Source organism: Acomys minous (genome assembly GCF_964271855.1).
Source record: "Acomys minous genome assembly, chromosome: 12".
Lineage (NCBI taxonomy): Eukaryota > Metazoa > Chordata > Mammalia > Rodentia > Muridae > Acomys > Acomys minous.
Genome location: NC_140493.1, coordinates 93681499 through 93704017, shown reverse-complemented (window position 1 = coordinate 93704017; position 22519 = coordinate 93681499). Strand labels below are relative to the sequence as shown.

The following is a 22519-nucleotide window of genomic DNA, read 5'->3' as shown; positions in this document are numbered from 1 at the left end:
AGCAGCCAGTGCTCTTAACCTGAGCCATCTCTCCAGCCCTCAGGATTTTTTTTTTTTTTTTTGGTTTTTCAAGACAGGGTTTCTCTGTGTAGCCTTGGCTGTCCTGGTCTCACTTTGTAGACCAGGCTGGCCTCGAACTCACAGCGATCCACCTGCCTCTGCTGGGATTAAAGGCGTGCGCCACCACGCCCGGCCCCTCAGGATTTCTCTTAATGGATCATTTCTCTAGAGCCTAGAGGTGGTTGACGCTGACAAGCTTCCGTAGTGCAGAGGCTCCCTAGTCAAAAGTACAGCCACATCAACACTGCACTGCCAGGATTTGAGTTGGGCTGCAACACCCAACTATCACCGCACAGGCATCAGGTCCCTCAGTTTTTGAGATGGTGTCATCACATAATATTGGCTAGCCTCAATCTCTGAGATCCACCTGCCTCTGCCCAAGTCTTTTGGTCTGTGTGTGGTGACTTATGCCTTTAATCCCAGTACTAGACTGCTGGTCTACAAAGAGTCCAGGACAGAGCTCTGCGTAACAGAGAAACCCTGTCTTGAAAAAAACAAAACAGGGTCTTACTGTTGCCTTGGAATTTATAGGATTAAAGGCGTACTCTACACTGCCACATTTTAAATCTCTGCTTTACTTAAAAAAAGAAAAAAACAAAAAAGAATCTGGGGCTGGAGAGATGGCTCTGTGATTTAACAGTACAGACTGCTCTTCCAAAGCACCTCGGTTCAGCCAGGTGTAGTGGCACATGCCTTTAATCCCAGCACTTGGGACGCAGAAGCAAGCAGAACGCTTTGTGTTCAAGGCCAGCCTGGTCTACAATGCTAGTCCAGGAGAGCCAAGGCTACTCAGAGAAACCGTCTTCAAAAATCCTGGGGGTCGGCATGACACCTCGGTTCAATTCCCAGCACCCACATGGCAGCTCACTACTATCTGTAACTCTAAGATCAGACATGCTCATACATACATGCAGGCAAACCAAGGGGCACAAAATAAAAATAAACTATTAAAAATGAACTAGATGTTACTATGTAGTGTTCTGCCTGCCCACCAGAGGAGGGCACCATGTGGTTGCTGGGAATTGAACTCAGGACCTTTGGATAGTGCTCTTGACCTGAGCCATTTCCCCATTTTTTTTTCTAAAGACAGGGCTTCTGTGTAAAGCTGGGCTGTCCTAGACTCTTTGTAGACCATGCTGGCCTTGAATGCACTGCAATTCACCTGCCTCTACCTCCTGAGTGCTGGCCCAGCTTTACTTTTTTTCCTGCAGTGTTGTCAAGACATGGTGTTACTAGAATGAGATTCCCTTCCCTGCTTCTGAGAGCAGAACGCTCAATCAGTTTTGTACCTCATTAAAAATGTCAGGAGCAGCCAGGTGTGGTGGCTTCCCAGCACTCAGGAGGCAGAGGCAGGTGGATTGTTGTGAGTTTGAGACCAGCCTGGTCTACAAAGTGAGTCCAGGATAGCCAAAGCTACACAGGGACACCCTGTCTCAAGAAAACCAAAACACACACACACACACACACACACACACACACACACACACACACACACACACACACACCCAGGAGCAGCTCCTGAACAAAGGCTGTTTCCTCCAGGAGGCTGTTAGTCCATCAGGTCATCCCAGCAGCTCAAGAGTCACAGAAGCACATCTGGCTTCACACCCCAGAGCCCCCTTAGTGTCTCTTATATCTACACATGTAACAGACACACACTTTTTTTTTTAATTTTTAATGATGGAAACAAAAATATACCTAAAAGCGAAGCTTCTGGAAAAACCATTTGTTCTTCCCTGTCTTGTATCTAGAAAGGAAAATAAATAAATAAATAAATAACGGAAAAGCAAAAGTGGAACAGGAAAACAAATTCTTCCACGGGAAGTGTACAGCTATATTTAAGAAACACAGGACCTACTTACCGTTCCTCAAACTTGACCTTGGCCTCCCGCCTGGCCTTGCGTTTCAGAGCTGGGTCTCTAAAGACATCCTTGTTGACAACAGTCTTGTCCAAGGGGATATCCACAGAGTACCTGAGGCAACAGTATGGAGGCAGGATTAGCTAGGGACACCAGGAAGCCTAATTCTCAAGGGACCTGGGTGGTCAGGATCCAACCCTTCAGGGACAGAGGGGGGAGCATCCACTGAAGACTTGCTCAATTAACTTTTCATGGAATCCCTTGGAAATTCTCATTTTAATATCCCATTTACATGGTCTCAAGCACTGGAAAATCTCATTTTGTTTTCAAATTTCTTTTTTGGGGGGGTGTATTTTCCTTTTCTTTTCCATTTGTTTTTCAAGATTGGGTTTCTCTGTGTAGCCCTGGCTGTCCTGGACTCCCTTTGTAGACCAGGCTGGCCTCAAACTTAGAGATCTGCCTGCCTCTGCCTCAGAAGTGCTGGAATTACAGGCGTGCACCACAGCACCAAGCTTGTTCTTAAATTTCTGAAACTCCATTTAAGAGGCGAGAACCACCATGCCAGACTTTACCTACAACACAACAGCTAGCTATCTCTCTGGCAGGTGTGTCACTCACCTGTAACCCAGCACCCCAGAGGCTGAGATGAAATGTCTGATTAGCCTGAGCTGAGCACCCCAGGGAGCCTAAGAGAAGGAAGACGCAGGTGGCCAGGAGACCTAGCCAGTCAAGTGCTGGGATAAAATAGCGCCCTACTACCTCAGTTGTCCCATAGCCCAAAGGAAATCAATCACCCCATAGGCCAGTGACAGAAGGCACACCAGACCCTGTGTGCCCTCCATGGGAAACAAATTCAGCTATCTATACTTAAGGAAGGAGCTGAGATTGGGTTCCGACACCTCTAATCCAGAAAGCACGATTCCAGATTTAACTATAGCCATTCGCTAAAAAGCATCAAAAGTAGGGCCTAGGGGGCTGAAGAGATGGCTCAGTGGTTAAGAGCACTGCCTGCTCTTCCAAAGGACCTGGGTTCAATTCCCAGCACCCACATGGCAGCTAACAACTGTCTGTAACTCCAAGATCTGACACCCCCTACACTAATGCACATAAATTTAAATTAAATAAAATATTTAAAAAAAAAAAAAGTAGGGCCTAGTGGTACACGCCTTTAATCCCAGCACTTGGGAGGCAGAGGCAGGAGGATCTCTGTGAATTCAAGGCCAGCCTTATCTACAAAGTGAGTCCAGGACAGCCAGGGCTACAAGAGAGAAACCCTGTCTGGAAAACAAACAAAAACAGAAGACAGGCAAGGCATTCTCCAAGATGTACGAAAGAGTAAAATCAAGTCTATCCCTCTCTGTAATGGCTCTGTGCTAAGACCCAGGCCCTCACCTCTGCTGGGTAACGGAGGGTGACACAAGCTTAGAGGCAGAGGATCTAGAGGCAGGAGAGGAGAAAAGGAACATGCAGCTTTTTATCACAGCAACTACAAGGCCATCTCTTCCTCAGGAGAGGAAACCAAAATTCACACTCCCATTTTTGGAAGGCTCACCTGGTGGGCATGAGGTGATTGTAGTTATAAACTTTCACAAAGGACTTGATCTTTGACCTCTTGGCGATTTTCTTCTTGCCCATGGCAGCTGTCACTTTTCGGGGATAGCGGTCAATCCCAGCCACCAGGGCATGGCTGTAAGGGCGGTCTGAGGTGCCATCATCGATGTTCTGAATGAGAAATGGAAAGGGAAAAAAAAAATCACATCACCCCTCGGACTCTGTCTTAGAGGCTTTGCAAAAGCTCTGGAGAGGCAGGCAACGCTCGGTGCCTTCTGTCACACCCAGCCATCGCCTTCCCTCATGAGGCTAAGGTTAGAGCTCGGACTCCCAAACTGGCAGCCTTATCCACGTTTCAAATAAGCGGCAGGGACAGAAGCAGTGGAGGCCAACAGTCTTGTGGCCAGAACCACAGCAGGTGTAAAACTGGGTAAGGAGCAAGCAGCAAAAAGGCTGCCAACCTCCAGACTGCAACAACTACACACACCTGTAACGTGCTCATTACGTGGTGGAGCCCACAGTATGTGTCGGGATCCCAATTCAACTCTTTTCCTGCCATTTACCACCCGCAGCCATCGGACCCCCGCCCATCCGATGCTGCAGCCCAGATCCCCGCGTGCAGGCAGTCAAAAGCCCCCTTGCCGGTCTGGTACCTTCACGATGACGGCTTTGCGTCCGGAGTAGCGCCCAGCCAGGACCAGCACCACTTTCCCGGGTTTCATGAACTTGCCCATTTCTGCAGGGAACAAAGACAAGGAGCCGCTCAAAAAAATAAAACTGTTAAGGCCAAAGGCCACGGAGCCGACTCCGGAATGCGAGCCCCGATCGGAGGCCCCCGCGGCTTAGATCGCTCGGTGCCGACTAGGCCACGCCGCCCGCAGGTTCTGCCCGAGGGATGTGACTCGCCACGAGGCCGCCGGAGGCTTAGCGTCCGAACGAGCAGGGCAACCCGACCCCGGAGCCGCGATGGCGGCGGATTGCAAGACCCTCTCCAGGCCTCTACTCACCGGCAGCAAGCAGCCGGAATCCAGCAGAAAGGAAAGAAGGACACTTCCGCTAACCTTTCAGCCTGCGGAAAAGGTGGCTCCGCTTCCGGTCCCGCCTCTCAGGCCTAGCCAAGCCGCTTGGTTGGTGGTCGACGTTGCTGGCGGAAGGAGCTAGTGAGGTCGGGCCGGGGAGGGCGTTTGTTTGAATCAAGCTTTATTAGTATCTCTGGGAGCGGACATAACAGAGTTCCGTCTCCGGCTAGTCGTGGGAGGGGCAAGGAGGGACCCGAGAGTCCGCCCTCTGCTTTTGTCGCCTCCTTTGTTGTAGTGCCCTACGCTGCCACTAGGAGGGAGACACACTCTGAAATTTACTGCTTAGCCTTGGAAGACAAGAGCCAGGCTTTGCGGGGTCCAGGAGTGCAATCCAAACGTTTGAGGGTCTGAGACAGGATTTTCGGCTCCAGTCCAAACCTAGGTTACATAGAGAGACCCTGTCTGCAGTAAGTAAATCAATTAAAATAAAGTCATAAGGGAACAAAATGGTCTTGTGCACTGTTAGGTGAAAAAAGAGAAGGAAGATAGATCAAGAGTTGTTACCGCCAGCATTCAAGCCAACGATGTCAGATATTATTGACTAGAATAAGCACGTGGGGCTCTTAGCTTTATATTATTATTGTTGTTGTTGTTGTTTTTCGAGACAGGGTGTCTCTGTGAAGCCTTGGTTGTCCTGGACTAGCTTTGTAGATCAGGCTAGCCTTGAACTCACTCACAGCCATCCGCCAGCCTCTGCCTCCTGAGTGCTAGGATTAAAGGTGTACGCTTATGCGCTTACACCACCATGCCCGGCTCTTAGCTTTTTAAAAAAGATTACATCATATATATAATTTGTTTCATTTTTTTTGAGACAGGGTTTCTCTGTAGCTCTGGCTGTCCTGGAACTCACTCTGTAGACCAGGCTGGCCTTGAACTCACAGAGATCCACCTGCCTCTGCCTCCTGAGAGAGTCCTACACCACCACCATCTGGATAAAATGGTTTTGTTTTGGCTTGTTTTGAGACAGGGTTTCTCCTGTAGCTTTAGCTGTCCTGAACTTTCTTTGTAAACCAAGCTGGCTTCCAACTCATGGAGATGGTCTACCTCTGCCTCCTGAGTGCTAGGATTAAAGATGTGTGCTACCACGACAGGCTTTAAATTTCCTTCTGTGAATGTGAGTATTTTGTCTCTTACCTGCTTGTATGATTGTGTACCAAGTGAGGGCCTCGGGTCCAAGGAGGCCAGAGGAAGGTGCTGGATGCCCTGGAACTGGTGTTAGAGATGACTGTGAGTCACTATGTGGGTGATGGGAGTTGAACCTAGGTTCTCTCCAGTGTTTCTGCAAGAGTAGAAAGCACCCTAACCACCAAGCCATCTCTCCAGCCTCTATTTATTATTGTTTCAATATTTTTCAATTTATTTTAAAGGATTTATTTATTTATTTATTGGTATTTTGAGACAAGGTTTCTCTGTGTAGCCTTGGCTGTCCTAGACTCCCTTTGTAGACCAGGCTGGCCTTGAACTCACAGTGATCCGCCTGCCTCTGCCTCCCGAGTGCTGGGATTAAAGGTGTATGCCACCACGCCCGGCTAAAGGATTTATTTTTAATGATGTGTATGTAGTTATCAACATGTGAGTAGGTGTATGAGGGTATGTCGCCCAGAGGCCACAGGCATTCCTTCTCCTGGAGCTGGAGTTTTCGGCTGTTGCGAACCATTTAGTGTGGGTGCTGGGAACAGAACTCAGGTCTTCTGGAACAGCAACAAGTGCTCTTCACCTTTAAGCCATCTCTAGCGCTTATGAATTTCTGAGACAAGATCTTACTCTGTAGCTAAGACTGGCCTGGAACTCACCATTCTAGCCTAGGCTTGAATCCAACATTCAGTGAGCCTCCTGTCTCAGCCTCCTGAGTCCTGGATTACAGGTATGAACCAACACACCTACCTTATACTTTCTGTGTAGCATTGGCTGTCCTAGACTCACTTTGTAGACCAGGCTGGCCTCGAACTCACAGCGATCCGCCTGCCTCTGCCTCCCGAGGCTGGGATTAAAGGCATGTGCCACCACGCCTGGGATATATATATATATCTCAAGCTGTACTTAAACTCATAGCAATCCTCCTGCCCCAGCCTCTTCCATCTTTGATTATATGCATGCATGGGCCACCATGCCTGGCTGCAATTAAAATATTTTGTGAGGCCAGGGGTGGTGGCACATGCCTTTAATCCCAGCATTCCAGAGGCAGAGGCAGGTGGATCGCTGTGAGTTCGAGGCCAGCCTGGTCTACAAAGCGAGTCCAGGACAGCCAAGGCTACACAGAGAAACCCTGTAAAAAATAAAAATTAAAAAAAAAATGAAGAGGGAGCCGGGCGTGGTGGCACACGCCTTTAATCCCAGCACTCGGGAGGCAGAGGCAGGCAGATCGCTGTGAGTTCGAGGCCAGCCTGGACTACAAAGTGAGTCCAGGACAGTCAAGGCTACACAGAGAAACCTGGTCTCGAAAAACAAAAACAAACAAACAAACAAAAACAAAAAGAAGAAGAGGAAGCCTTTCCCAAGGTGATGAAAAGACCAGCATCCCCCCCCCCACCTACCAATTCTAGAAAATATTTCACCCGACTGTCTCCTGTCATCTTATTTTTTATTTACATGTGTGGTGTCTTGCATAGATGTATGCCTAGGCACCTCACCCATGTCTGCCTCAGATTCCCTGGAACTGCAGTTACACAGCATTGGTAGCCACTGTGTAATGCTAGGAATTGAACCCAAGCATCTCCAGAAGAGCAGCCAATGCTCTTAAGCACTGAGATGTCTCCCCAGCCTCCACCTATAGAGGGATTTTAATTCAGAACATGGCTGCTCCAGCAAGAGATTTCATCCAAAGACCTTATAGGTCTGTGTGATTCAGATGGAATCCAGGAGACAAAGGCAAATAGATCTGAGTTCAAGGCCAGCCAGATATAGAGCAAGTTTCAGGGAACGGAAAGCTAGGGTTCAGGCGTGGTTGTACACACCTTTAATCCCAGCATATCTCTGAGTTCTTGGGAGTGCTGTTCAATAGGTTCAGTTGAGTCAGTGAGCTGAGAGGCAGTTCAGTGGAGCTAAGTTCATGGCAGGTCAGTTCGTGGCATTCAGAGGGAGTCTTACTGGGAGAGTTTGGCTCAGAGGTTAAGAACACTGTTCTTCCAGAGGTCCTGAGTTCAATTCCCAGCAACCACATGGTAGCTCACAACCATCTATAATGTGATTTGATGCCCTCTTCTGGCCTGCAGGTGTATAGACAGAGCACTGTATACATACTAATAAATGAATAAATATATATTTTATTATGTATACAGAGCTCTTCCTGCATGCCAGAGGAGGGTATCAAATCACACTATAGATGGTTGTGAGCTACCATGTGGTTGCTGGGAATTGAACTCATGACCTCCGGAAGACCAGCCAGTGCTCTTTTTTTTTTTTAATTTATTTATTTATTGTATATAAGTACTTTATCTGCAGAAGAGGGCATCAGATCACATTACAGATGGTTGTGAGCCACCATGTGGTTGCTGGGAATTGAACTCAGAACCTTTGGAAGAGCAGGCAGCGCTCTTAACCACTGAGCCATCTCTCCAGCCCCCAGCCAGTGCCCTTAACTGCTGAGCCATTTCTCCTGCCCCAAATAAATATATATATATTTTTAAAAAGTTATTTTAACATCCACCCACCAAGTTTCAGAGGGAACCTTCATCAAGGAGCTGCCTGCTGACCACAACCTGCATCCTCTTCCTCTTCCACTTGGCTTCATGTCTACACATCAACTTCCCTACACATCTTGGCTTCCATGATGGTCAGGGTGAGCCTGCAGGTTCATACTGAGATCTGAGAGCTGTCTTCTGACAAGTGTCACCTCAGGCTTACTGTACTGGAGGACACAAAGTATGAAGCACCGGAAAGAGCTCCTAGGCACCTGCCTGGCAAAAATGAATGGTAAAGGAGGAGATGCCTTGGGCAAACTATTATATAGCTCAACAAAAGGACCTGTGTCCAGAGTGGTGGTCCAAGGCGCATGCGTGTGTAGCACCATGTATGGCCCATAGCGTTTTCACTTCATTCTTGTGTACCCTTCGACTTGACTGTCAGGCCTCTCCTTGCTTACTCCTCTGTACCCCAAGGCAAGGACAGATCTACCTTCCCTTGTAGGCTGCTCCTTCCCTAGCAGAGGTGACTGTGGGATGCTGAGGGCCTTTTGTGGGTGCTCATCTTTACACTTCACAAAGAACGTGGCACCGCAAAGCCTGTCAGCCTCACTGCCTTCACCTAAGTACTGTGGCAGCTGGAATTTCTGGCAGGTATTTCGGCACACACCTTTAATCCCAGTGCTCGGGAGGCAGAGGCAGGCGGATTGCTGTGAGTTCGAGGTCAGACTGGTCTACAGAGTGAGTCTGGGACAGCCAAGGCTAACACAGAGAGACTCTGTCTCGAAAAAACCAAAACCAAAAAACAAACAAACAAACACACACACACACACACACACACACACACACACACACACACACACACACACACACAAAACGAAAGAAAGAAAGAAAATACTTAGTGCTCTCCCAAGGGTAAAATGAGGGCCTGGACGTAGGAGAGATGAAGTAGCATGGCGGAGCCTAAAGATGCGCTTTGGACTTAGGTGACTGCTCAAATCTCACTCATCCAGTCCCCTCCGGTCCAGGTTCCCCAGCTGTGAAGGGGAAGGGAGATCGTAAGCGCGTGCCTCGGTAGTAGCGAGAGTGAAATCAGGATGGCACAACAGAAGATATACTTTCCACTCTTCCCCCACAGTCTTCTTATTTTTATTTTTTAAAGATTTCATTTATTTATTGTAAATCAGCGCCCTGTTTGCATGTACACCCGTATGCCAGAAGAAGGCATCAGTTCACATTACAGACGGTTGTGAGCCACCACGTGGTTGCCAGGAGCTGACCTCGGGACCTCTTAACTGCTGAGCCATCTCTCCAGCCCCCACAGTCTGAAGGTAAATAAAGATCACAAAACCAAGAGAGAGAGAGCCTAAGTGGCAGGGGCTCGCCACACAGGCCTAGTGATCTGAGTCCCGTTCCTGGAACCCACATCATGATGGAAGAACTAACTCCACATAGGAGGCGTGGAACTTGTGCTCCCCCACACATACCCTGTGAGTTAAAGGACAATACAGGGGCGTAGCTGGGCCCTGCTATACGACCTTACCAGTTCTCACTCCCTCCAAACACTGGCAACTTGATGATGCGCGGACTTGACAGTACAGATTCCCGGAAGCAGCGTGTGCGAGGACAGCCACAGCAATATGAATGAAAGGGACCAGGGCCCCCTTTAGGGAATTTGACCAGGCAAAACCAACACACGTGCAAAACCACTACTGCCACCAAACTAGCCTGCCCCAGGGCAGACAGGAGGTGCACAGTTTCTAAATGAATGCTGACCTAGATTACATGGGCAGATAGGACTAGAGAGACTTAGAAAGTGGAAGGGAGGGCTGGAGAGGTGGCTCAGAGGTTAGGAACACTGACTGCTCTTCCAGAGGTCCTGAGTTCAATTCCCAGCAACCACATGGTGGCTCACAACCATCTATAATGAGATCTGGTGCCCTTTTCTGGTGTGCAGGTTTACATGTAGGCAGAATACTGTATACATAATTAATAAATCTTTTTTTTTTTTTAAAAGTGGAGGGGAGCTATGGGCTTTGCAGAGAAGCTACACAAAATACTGTAACTTTATTAGCAATCACAGATCTATCATTATTTATGATATTTTACAATACCTTTTTTTCTGGGGTGGTGGTGCTGAGGGTCACCAAGGCAAGCACTCTACCACTGAGCTACACCCCAAGCCCCTTAACACTGCCGTGTTTCATAAGGAAACTAAGTATATTTCCACTAAATGTTGATGATGATGCATCTTGAGTGACACACTGCTAAAACAAATTAAAGTGCACTTCATGGGGACAAGGTGCAGGTGGCAGCTCAGCTCATCCATCTGTAGTGAGCCCTGGAGCAAGTGCCCACGGCCACGGCAGGCCGAAGGACAACGGAGCTGCGTTCACAGACATGCAGACGTACGGTCTGTGTGGAAGTCTCGGGAATCCATGGCCCTGCTGCTGTTTACGCGGAGATCAGCCAGTCTCCAGGACAAGTGGTGCCAGTGAGTCACAACCCAGGGGGCCGTGCCACTCCGCACTGTGTGTCGTGTGTGTTCTTGAGCGCCAAGGGTCCTTCTGAATGCTTTCATTTCCAAAGACTGTCTCTGTCCTGAGGGGCCCTCAGAGGAGAGTGCCGCCCAGAGACCCTACCTGACATCAGCTGTTTTCATCCCTAGAGGAGCGCTGCCTATGTGAGGATCACCTCAGCAGGGAGATCCCTGTTCTCATCTTAGGCCCATACTAAAACTCCCTCAGAGGAGAGGGAGCTCAGAATTCCTAACTGGAATTACAGTTCTGGCCTGAGGGTTCCCATCACTTGCTGCCATGAAGAGAATGGTGGCCACAACCTACATTTTCTAAACAATCAGACTTGGCACAGTGAATTGGGCAGTAGCTATGTGTGGTAACTGATATTTTGTTTGTTTGTTTGTTTTGAGAGTTTCTCTCTGTAGCCTTGGCTGTCCTGGACTCACTTTGTAGGCCAGGCTGGCCAGATCCACCTGCCTCTGCCTCCTAAGTGCTGGGATTAAAGGCGCGCGCCACTGTACCCGGCTTGGTAACTGACTGTGTTAACACAGGCTCCAACAATGGCATGGGTACACTGTGGTGGGCTAGGGCCGGCACTTTCTGTTGCTTTTAACGTCCTCAGCCCCGGCTGGTGTGCATGCTTTTCACGCACCGCGGCACCGAGCTACGCCTCTAGTCCTGATACTATTCATTGCTCAGATTTTATTATTACATTTGTGTTTGGGCAGGGGTTCCCACGTGCCACAGCTCATGTTGGAGGTAAGAGGACAGCTTTGGGAGGTCTGTCCTTTCCTTGTACCACTCAGATCGGCCGGTGTGATGGCAAGCATCTTTACCTGGCGAACCATCTCTCAGGCCCCTGACACTATTTTTGATGAGTCTCTGGCACATCTTTCTAATATGCTAAGAGCGAAAATGGACTTTGCTTCCTTTAGGCCGACCACCTGAAAAGAGTCTAAGAAAAATGTCTCTACCCTTCAACTTCCTGGCTTTTACTCTAGAACTCTAGGTCAGCCATCTCGCCAGAGCAAGGTGTGTGGGCCTAAGGTTAGGCACTCTCATCAAAAGGCGTCTTTGATGTTCTTGAGCTGGCGCACGGCCAAGTCCACAGGAAGGCTGAACTTGAGGCTGCTGAGGCGGCTGAGCAAGTTGAGGGCGCTCTCAAAACCTGTGTGAGCCATGTAGCTCCAGGGCTGGTAATGCGGTTCGATGAGGGACCCTGACTTGCAGATGAGGTTTACCCAGGACACCAGGCGCTGCTCATTCAGCGCCATGCACACCAACGCCTTCAGCTCTGAGTCAGCGCTGCGCTTGAAAGGGTCATGCTCTGTCAGCACCAGGTGGATGGCTGTCAGAAGGCTCTGTTTAGGGGTCACAGCAGTGCCACCCATTATGGGCAGGGCGAAGGACTGTGAGAGCTTCCGGGCTGGGGATTCCACATAGGCGCGGCCATTCTTGGCATGATAGTACTTTACAAAGAGCTCCCAGGGGTGCATGGTCTCAGGGGCCGAGGAGAAGGCTGGCAGCAAACAAGCAATGGGGGCCATGACGAGGCTCATCCCAGAGGACGAGGCATACAGTCCATGGGCCAGCAGGTCCCTCATTGCCACTGTCAGCTCCTTCCGCACAGCCATGGTCAGCTCATCTTTGCCTCCCAGAGAGAGGTCCTGGAGGTTGGCCGAAGTGATGACATGGTCATGTGGCTGGTGTCTCAAGGCTAGCTGCTTTACTCTGTCAACTGATACTTCCAGCCTTTTCAATAAGGGGGAGTAGTCTCTGTCTGCCTGGCCCCTCTGCCACAAGGTTTGAGGGATCTGGCCTGTGGCACAGCCCAGCTGGCTAACCGCGAATATCTGGAGCACAGCCAGCGCTCGCCGCATCAGGTGGAGCCCTGTCTCCCGGACTCTCTTCGCGTCTTCTGCCTTGGCTGCTTAGAAAAGAGCGACTCATTAGAAAGGGGTCAAAGGGACACGGAACATTCAACAGGCCACAGCCGAGAGCAAGCCTTGCATCTGAGGCACAGGACAGGGCCACACGAAGGCAAGGGTGCAGCTGGACTGGCTGATCTTTGGCTAATTCTACTGGCTGTGACTGAGATCCTGTGCAGCGCATCCATTTCTAGTGTACAACTCAGGCTGCTGCTGGTTCCAAACAGGATCTTGCTATGGTGTCAGCCCTCATCCCTCGGCCTCCCTATGGCTGGGATTTCGGGCAGGCGCACCATGTCCAGGTTGGCCTCAGACTCTTTATCTTCCTGCCCAGGCTCTGAAGGGTTACAGGTATATGCCACCATGCTCAGCTTCTTTTTGTTTCCTTTTGTTTTGGTGCTCAGGATTAAACCCCGGGCTCTAGGATTCCATCTACACTAGGCTTGTACTAGCTGCATCTCCTAGATCTGGTCATTTCAAATTTACACTTAAAGAGTTGTACATCCATCACCACAATCCATCAATCCATATTAGAATGTTTTTATCATCCCCAAAAGACACCCTATGCCATTTTTTTTGTTGTTGTTGTTTTTGTTTTTGGAGACAGGGTTTCTCTGTGTAGCCCTGGCTGTCCTAGACTCACTTTTTTTGACCAGGCTGGCCTCGAATTCACAGTGATCCATCTGCCTTTGCCTCCCGAGTGCAATCCTGCACCATTATCATTTCCTCTTACCCATTTCTTCCCAAGACTCAAGCAATCATAAATCTTTTTCCTTTCTTTCTTTCTTTCTTTCTTTCTTTCTTTCTTTCTTCCTTCCTTCCTTCCTTCCTTCTTTCTTTCTTTCTTTCTTTCTTTCTTTCTTTCTTAAAATAGGGTTTCCCTGTGTAGTCTTGGCTGTCCTGGACTTGCTTTGTAGACCAGGCTGGCCTCGAACTCACAGCGATTCGCCTGCCTCTGCCTCCCGAGTGCTGGGATTAAAGGCATGCGCCACCACGCCTGGCTTCCTTTCTTTCTTATTTCTTATTTCTTTTTTTTTTTTTTTTGGTTTTTCGAGACAGGGTTTGTCTGTGTAGCCCTGGCTGTCCTGGACTCTCTTTGTAGATCAGGCAGGCCTTGAATTCACAGAGATCCACCTGCCTTTCCCTCCCAAATGTTGGGATTAAAGGCATGCACCACCATGCCTGGAGAGGATGAATGTTCAGAAGGTCACAGGGCACCAGAGGGAGTCAGTTCTCTCCTTCCATCATGCGGGACCTGAGGCTCCAAGCCATGTCCCCAGGCTTGGCAGCATGAGAACCCTAGTACACACGGAGCCAACCTCACTGTCCTTTCTTCTTGCCAGACAGGCTCCCGATATGCAGTCCAGATTGACCTCAACTCTCACTCCTCCCGCCTCCACCTCCCACTTTCTGCTTTTGTAGCCTGTGCACTCTAGAAGCTGTACTTACTTTTGCTGGTTCCTGGGGACATCGTGCTGTTGCCAGTTCTGGTGGGGCCATTTCCTGCCTTCCCGCTGGCCTTGCAGTCACAGTGTCCACCCGTCTGCAAGGGGCTTCCAACTTCATCTATTATCAGAAGTGACAAAAGCAAGACTCGTATTTATCCCCTTCATAGCAGATTTTAAGAAGGAAAAGAATAGTTAATAGTCTCTGCTACATGATCAGAATTTTATAGATTATTGCGTTTTACTGTGTGAAAGGTGCCTGGTACAGCATAGCTGGCTCAATAAATATTTGCTTAGCAAACGAAGAATGAATTATCCCCAGTGAAGAGAGTAAGACTAAAGAGGGAGGAGCCTACTCAAGGGCATGAGTCTGGCAGTGGACCTGAAAGACAATGTTCTTTCCATCCTGCTGTGGCACATATAAGAGGTCTCCCTCATGCTATATAACAGGCTGGCCTGGAACCCTGAGATCTGCTAGCTTCTGCCTCTCTGAATTCCAGGATCAAAGGCGTGTACCACCACACCCACTTCAGGTCTGTGGAACAGTTGAGAACTGGCTCCTTTAGATCTGAGTTCTGAGACCACAGGGCACTACCACACCACCTGTCCTCGCCTCCACGCCCCAGGTGTCTTCTGACCACTCTGCACTACCACACCGCCTGTCCTCACCTCCATGCCCCAGGTGTCTTCTGACTACTCTGCACTACCACACTGCCTGTCCTCACCTCCATGCCCCAGGTGTCTTCTGACTACTCTGCACTACCACACCGCCTGTCCTCACCTCCACGCCCCAGGTGTCTTCTGACCACTCTGCACTACCACACCACCTGTCCTCACCTCCACGCCCCAGGTGTCTTCTGACCACTCTGCACTACCACACCACCTGTCCTCACCTCCACGCCCCAGGTGTCTTCTGACCACTCTGCACTACCACACCGCCTGTCCTCACCTCCACGCCCCAGGTGTCTTCTGACCACTCTGCACTACCACACCCCAGGTGTCTTCTGACCACTCTGCACTACCACACCGCCTGTCCTCGTCTCCACACTCCAGATGCTCACTGACCTTGGATGAAGCTGATGAACATCTCAAGGTCCCGGATCTGGGTTTTCAGCTGCTCGACTAGCTGTTCTTTCACCCGCGCTGGGTTGACAATCTGAGCCACTGCTGAGTCCACACGCTGACGAAGCTCCTCGGTGGACAGGGAACTGATGTCCTCATTCAGATTCATGTCCAGTTTCTTTATTAACTCATCGATGATCACCTGTCAAGAGCAGCAGTCACTGTGTCCTTTGCAGTTCTCATGCAGAGGCCTAGGGAGGAGTCTTAGCAAGGCTGCTATGCTCAGGGTGGATAAGAGCCGCAAAGGCCTCCAACTTCAGGAGAAACTGATGTAGCTGCTGTTTAAAATAGGGCCCGAGGGAGCTGGAGAGATGGCTCAGAGGTTAGGAGCACTGACTGCTCTTCCAGGGGCCCTGAGTTCAATTCCCAGCAACCATGTGGTGGTTCACAACCATCTATAATGTGATCTGATGCCCTCTTCTGGCATAAAGGCACACATGAAGGTAAATGCTGTGTAAATAAATAATCTTAAAAAAAAAAAAAGGCCAGGCATGGTGGTGCAGGCCTTTAATCCCAGCACTCAGGAGGCAGAGGCAGGTGGATCCCAGTGAGTTCGAGGCCACCCTGGTCTACAATGCGAGGCCAGGACAGGCAAGGCTATACAGAGAGACCCTGTCTTGAAAAAACAAAACAAAACAAAACAACAACAAAAAGATAGGGCCGGAGCAGTCAGGCGTGGTGGAGCATGTCTTTAGTCCCAGCACCTGGGAGGCAGAGTCAGGTGGATCTCTGTGAGTTCAAGGCCAGCCTGGTCTACAAAGTGAGCCCAGGACAGCAGGGCTGTTACATAGAGAAACTCTGTCTCAGAAAAAACAAACAAACAAACAAATAAACAAACAAAGAAGCAAAAATAGGGCCTGAGCCAGGCAGTGATGGCACACACCAATAGTCTCAGCACTTGAGAGGCAGAGACAGGTGGATCTCTGAGTTCGAGGCCAGCCTGGTCTACACAGCCCAGGACTGCCAGGGCTACACAAAGAAACCCTGTCTCGAAAAACGAAGAACAACCAAAAAAGATAGGGCCCCAAGAGATGGCTCGGCCTGTTATGTAAGCATAGTGACCTGAGTTAGAGCCGCAGAATCCACACAAAGGCTGAAGGAGAATGGGTGCCGTGGCCCATGTGCGCCCACACTCATACAATAATGTAAAAAGAAAGAAGAGGGCACAGAGTCTCTTCTCTTTTCAGAATGACCCTCAGCCCAGGGCTGGGGATGAAGCTGTTTGTAGAGCGCTTGCCTAGCATGAGTGAAAACTTGGATGCCCACTCTCTAGTACCATATAAACCAGGTGGGAAGATGTATGCCTGTCATCTAAGCACTTGGATACAGAAGGCAGGAGGGTCACAAGTTCCAGGTCAAGCTTGACTATATAACAAGTTAAGAGGCCAGCCTAGGCTATATGAGACCTGTCTCAAAAAACAAACAAACAAAACAACACTTAGTTCCTTTTGATTGGAATGGCACTGCTCATGCATTGTGAATCTACCAGGCTAGTAAGCAGAGTGAATAAGCCAAAGTGAATTTACTAGGCCAGTAGAACAGGGTGAACGATCCAAAATGGCTAAAGAACCAATAGCCTCCTATTTGGGCTGGAGAGATGGCTCAGCAGTTAAGAGCACTGGTACTCTCACACGGGACTAGGGCTGAATTCCCAGAGCCCACATGGAGTGTCACAAACTCTGTGACTCCACTTGAGTGGTTCTACTACCCTCTCTGGCTTCCACAGGCATTTTGTGCACATATGGTACCCAGATGTACATACAAGCAAAATACTCATACACATAAAATAAAAATAAAATCCCAAAAGCTTTATATTTACTTTCTCTGAAGGCTTCCAAGTAAATATATACTTATTTCATAATTTCTTTCTTTTTTTTTTTTGAAACAGGGTTTCTCTATGAAGCCTTGGCTGTCCTGAACTCACTTTGTAGACCAGGCTGGCCTCGAACTCACAGTGGTCTGCCTGCCTCTGCCTTCTGAGTGCTGGGATTAAAGGCATGTGCCACCAGCCCAGCTATTTCATAATTTTTAATCCTTTTTATTGATGAAAACAAATGATAAAGGAACTTTGGAACAAAGGGAACAAAAGAGAAAAACTGGTTCCAGGAAGTAGTAAACCGTCTCTTTGATTTGGACCTGAGGTCCGTGACCCAAGGCCATGGAAGAATTGTGCTGGGGAGGGGCAGTGCACCACCAGCAGGGACACATTAACCATGAGAAACGCTGGCGTCCCCTCTAAGGTCGGCTCACCCGCTGTCTTTCCAAGAGCACGGACTGTGGCAGGGAGTCGTAGCTGCCCTCCTGATAGGCGAACGTTTCCAGGTCATCCAGCTGGGTCTTGAGCTGCAGGATCAGCTCCCTCTGCTTCTCCCTCTGGCTCTCCAGGCGTTCCCTTTTCTCCTGCTCACTCTGTGATGAAAAAAAGAATTGGGTGTATTTCACAAAAGAGAGAAATCAAAGGCACTTTAAGATGCTACGCCAAAAATGTCCAGGGAAATAGATAATGCTTCCAAATGAGCCAATTAAACAATGGACAAGTAACAATATAACAATATACTTCACCCAGGTAAACTGATTACATGTGTATTCTCTCTCTCTCTTTCTTTCTCTTTCTCTCTCTCTCTCTCTCTCTCTCTCTCTCTCTCTCTCACGGTTTCCCAGACAGGGTTTTTCTGTGCAGTCCTGGCTGTCATGGCCTCACTTTGTAGACCAGGCTAGCCTTTGACCTCACAGCGATCTGCCTGCCTCTGCCTCTGGAATGCTGGGATTATGATTGTGTGCCACCACACCCAGCTTACATTTGTATTTTCTTTCTTTTCTTTTTTTTTGGGGGGGGGGTGTTTTGGTTTTTTTTTTTTTTTTGAGATAGGGTCTCTCTGTGTTAGCCTTGGCTGTCCTGGACTCGCTTGTAGACCAGGCTGGCCTCAAACTTTCTATAAGAAGTGTTCATCCCTTTCCTGCAGACAGAATACAAGCACAATGAAGCCTTTTGTTAATAGGCTTGTTGTTTTTCAAAGGGCTAGTCAGGAGAGAGAAAACTCAGGTAAGACGCCTCCAGGAGTTAAAGGTGTCATCTTCCATGGTCAGCCAGCACAGATTATTCCTCACTCAGTACTCCACACAAACCAGTGTTTGCACAACTGCTGGGGGAATGAGTCAGGTGTGGTGGCCTGTGAAGACTCTGGGTCAAGCGTACCCCTCCAGCACGAGCGGGATAGCTAGTTTGAGGCTGGGCATCAGGAGACTTTGTCTCAAAAAGCAAAGCCTGGGGGTATAGAGAAAGGCTTTGTACATGTAGAAATCAACCAGCTTTATGACATTTCAAAGCTTCCTGGAAAGGTTATAGCTATTTCTGTAAAAGGGAAAACAATGAAACCTAATTATTTAAGGCACAGAAATACACAGAAGAGAAGTCACAGGGGTGGGCAGGTGTGGTGTGTGGGTGTATGTGAGAGGTAAGTTTCTCTGAGGACAACCATTTTCTCACTGCCAGGGACCACATAGCATCGTTCACAGGAATCAAGTCTGGCTAACATATTCTTATATAGTGGGCCTTCTTCGGCACTCCAGATATGACATGCACACCTGTACTCCTCAGTGAGTTCCAGGCCAGCCTGGATTACATATACAGACTCAGTCTTAACAGCTACCACTGGGAAAAAAAACAAAAAACAAAAGACAACCAACCAAAAAAAACCAAAGAAGCAGAGGCACTAAAACCACTCATAGGCAGGCATAAGGCTACATTTTAAACTAGGATCTATACAGTATTAAAGTTAGCCTTAAAGTGGTACTTACCAAGCCCTCAAGAAGCAAGGTAGGAGAAAGAACAGACCAAAAAACAAACACAAAAAACAAAAAATTAACTTTTCGTTCAACTTCCTAAAGAGAAATCCCCTTTCTTTTCTTCCTTCCTTCCTTCCTTTCTTTCTTCTTTTGTTCAACTTCTTAAGAAGAAATCAACCCCCCCCTTTTTTGTTTGTTTGGTTTTGTTTGTTTGTTTTTTGAGACAGGGTTTCTCTGTGTAACAGCTCTGGCTGTCCTGGACTCTCTTTGTAGACCAGGCTGGCCTCGAACTCACAGCAATCTGCCTGTCTCTGCCTCCCAAGTGCTGGGATTAAAGGCATGAGCCACCATGCCCAGCTTCTTTTCTTTCTTTTTAAAGATTTATTTATTTATTATGTCTATAGTATTCTGCCTGCATGCCAGAAGAGGGCACCAGAACTCAGTACAGACGGTTTTGAGCCACCATGTAGGTATTGAGAATTGAACTCAGGACCTTTAGAAGAACAGACAGTGTCTTAACCTTTGAGCCATCTCTCCAGCCCTGGAGAAATCCTTTTTCTTTAGCTTTGTTGAACATGAAAGCAAGCCTCAGGATACTCTCCAGTCTCCCAGAGTGTTACTGCTTTTTCTTATAACGCCATTCCTTTCCTCAGCTGGTAACTAGGTCTCCCTGAAAGCTTTCCCTGGTTTTCTCGTGGAAGAACACGCCATTTCTTCCTCTGTGTTGTGTACACTTACTCATTACAGCGTTTGTTTGAGACCTGTCTCTACTAACCTATGGACTCCCAAAGAGCCTTGCCTTTCCATCTCCAGTACACCTAGGCCTATGCTCGGTATGGGGTGAATTCTCAGTACACATTTCTTTCTTCCTTAAAAAAAAAATATTTTCTTAATTTTATTTTTTGCTTATGGATGATTTGCCCACATGCATGTCTGTGCACCACCTGAGTGCCTGGTGCTCACAGAGGCTAGAAGAGGGTGTCTAATCCTTGGACCAGGATTTATAGACTGTCGTGAGCTGCCATGGAGATGCTGGGACTCAAACCTGGGTCTTCCGCAACAGTAGCCTGCTCTTAACCACCGAGCCACCTCTCCAGCCCACAGTACATATTTCTTATAAGTTTTTGGACTAAATTAGGTGCAGAATAACAAAATTCTAAATAATGAATTCTGGCTGGAGGAAGTTGTCTAACTAGCCAAAAGAGAAAGACACAAATAGTCCATCTTTGTCATCCGCTTGTGAAGCCAAGGAAGAGTGAAACTAGCTATAAACCCTGATTTGTTTCCATGACAGCCAGGGTATCTCACTTGCTGTCGTAGTTACAGCATGTTTGCTGCAGTTGAGCAAACAAATTTAACAGGGAGAACAGTGAGTTCTGGGGCAAGGCAGGAAATAGTAGATTTAATTTCCAGTACACATTGAGATAAAGTTGAAAGTAATTTGAAGGGGCTGGAGAGATAGCTAAGTTGGTGGAGTGCATGCCTGGCATACACAATGTGCTGGGTTCAAACCTAAGCAATGAGTAAACTGGGAGTGGCCTATGTGTCTCTGATCTGAGTACTCAGAAGGTAGAAGCAGCAAGATCAGAAATTCAAAGTTAGGAACACCGAGCCTGATGGCCTGTGTTTGATTTCTACAGTTCACATTCTAAGAAGAGAACTAACTCCTTAAGGTTGTCCTCTGACCTCCACATGCAGGCTGTGACACCAGCACTGTGTTGTCTCCCCCTCAACCCCGCCCCCCATATATACAGTAAGTTCAAAGGCAGCCTGGGCCAGAGAACCTGTCTGAAAAACAGAATCAGTAATAATAATTTCTAGGGCCGAAGACACAATTAACTGGTGACAGAACACTTGCCTACAACATGCAAGCCCCTGGGTTCCACCCCCAAGACTGTCCTCTTTGCCCCCCAAAATATTAAAAGTACATCACTCAGTGCAAAGATGTCCTCCACTCAGGGACTACCTGTTCACACAGCAATGTATGCACTTAAGAAGACAGCTGCTTAATAGGTGCAGCGAGCACAATTTCTTAAGGCATCATCACACTGGGAATTTTTCTGCAAGCGACAATAAACAATTAAAAAAAAAACAAAACCACAGTATCACATCTGCACACGGCCTTCCATGTGCCTGGCTGCTTTTTAAATCTTGCAGCTTTACGGCTGACCGATCCTCGCTCAAGGACATTTGGGTACGAGAAGGAACTAGAAACAGCTCAGGACCAGCAGAAGTCAATGTCTGCTACCGATAAGTTTCCCTGGCTAACGTGGAAAGCAAGCCACGTGTGGAGTGCAACCTGTAGAATAAGGAGAAAGTTGACCTGCTTCGAGAGGTTCAAAATGTGTAAGGAACCCGGTGGTTTACAGAATTCCATTGCTTCTTCAGTGTACTGAAGAATGCACTCGTCAGTCAGAAGAGCGAGGCCGGTCAGAGAACCCCTTTATGAGGCAGTTTGAAGACATTGTTAGGACGTCCTTATAAAAGGGTGTGTTTCTTTCCACTGCCAGGGGAAGGCGGCTAGTCACCAAACCTCCCACTGAGATAAGATAGCATAAAGATTACAGCCTATCTATATGCCAAAAAACGCTTTGGGGGATTAATTTACATTTTCACGGATTCCAATTTACTTACCCTTTCACCTGCCACTTCGCCCACTCCCCATGCTCATTTTATCAGCAAGGGCTCAGAGTTGGAGGTTAGAGCGTGTGACCCAAGCGCACTCAGGATAAGCACCTCAAGGTCTTTCAGCGCTTGCCGTATGTTTTTCTGCATCTTCCTGCCTCCAGTCTCTGTATCTTGCATTCACGTACCCATAATACTTTCTCAGCTTGGTAGCGCCTCACCTTTCTACCTCAATCCAAGTCAGCATCACATGGTACCTGCCTGCCCCATCCTCATCCTCATCCTCATCCTCATCCGGACCCAGCCTCAGACACTCACCTGGTCCTCGCCGCGCACCCGTGGCCGGTCCCCCGGCAGCCCATCATCTCCTTCGCCGTCGCCGCCACCGCCGCAGGGGTCTTCCAGCCCCTCGTAACCCAGGACGTGAGGACAGCCGCGGAAGGCAAAGTCTTCGAGCTCCCGCAGGAGACGCTGCTGCTCCGCGGGCGCCCCGCGCACTACCTGGCGCAGGCGGAACTGCACCTGCGCGAAGTGCGAGGACAGCGCGAGCAGGGCCGAGTCCAGCTGCCGACGCTCGGCTTGCAGCCGCCTCAGCGTGCGGATGGTCGCGTCGGGAGGAGAGCCCGGAGCCGCTCCAGGTTCCTCGGCTGCCGCCTCCTCCGAGAACGTCGCTGCCCCAGGACCGGCCTCGGCCACTGCGCCCACGGGGGCCCAGCGCACAGTCTCGCATGGTGGCAGCGACTCCTCCTCCTCCTCTTCCTCTTCTTCGTCCTTCGACTTTGGCCCGAAGACGGTCGCCACAGTTCCCAGCTCTGTGGCCACTTCCACCGTCGCCATCTTCCCGGAAACGCCGGCCGCACGTCAGTCGCGCCCCCTTGCTGCCATGGCAACCGCTGGCCAGGAAGCCTGCAGGAGCGGTGGGCGG

At 48.9% G+C, this 22519-nt stretch overlaps 2 protein-coding genes across 5 annotated transcripts; both read right to left on the bottom strand.

Moving 5' to 3' along the window:
- Positions 1-1687: 1687 nt before the first annotated feature.
- On the bottom strand, positions 1688-4627 carry RPL27 (ribosomal protein L27). Its single transcript, XM_084803355.1, has 5 exons — positions 4478-4627; positions 4124-4206; positions 3472-3641; positions 1923-2033; positions 1688-1807 (listed from the first exon to the last, which is right to left on the bottom strand). Exons 2-5 carry the CDS (start codon positions 4202-4204, stop codon positions 1759-1761), a joined length of 411 nt encoding a protein of 136 aa, XP_084659481.1. The 5' UTR covers positions 4205-4206; positions 4478-4627; the 3' UTR covers positions 1688-1758.
- Positions 4628-9302: 4675 nt separating this feature from the next.
- On the bottom strand, positions 9303-22432 carry RUNDC1 (RUN domain containing 1). Of its 4 annotated transcripts, none has more exons than XM_084803104.1 (5): positions 21907-22432; positions 17434-17592; positions 15127-15325; positions 14066-14182; positions 9303-12618 (listed from the first exon to the last, which is right to left on the bottom strand). In XM_084803104.1, exons 1-5 carry the CDS (start codon positions 22429-22431, stop codon positions 11750-11752), a joined length of 1869 nt encoding a protein of 622 aa, XP_084659230.1. In that variant the 5' UTR covers position 22432; the 3' UTR covers positions 9303-11749. The 4 variants fall into 4 exon arrangements, with proteins under 4 accessions (XP_084659230.1, XP_084659231.1, XP_084659232.1 ...); XM_084803105.1 differs by having other exon boundaries at positions 9303-12615; XM_084803106.1 differs by having other exon boundaries at positions 21913-22432.
- Positions 22433-22519: the final 87 nt, after the last annotated feature.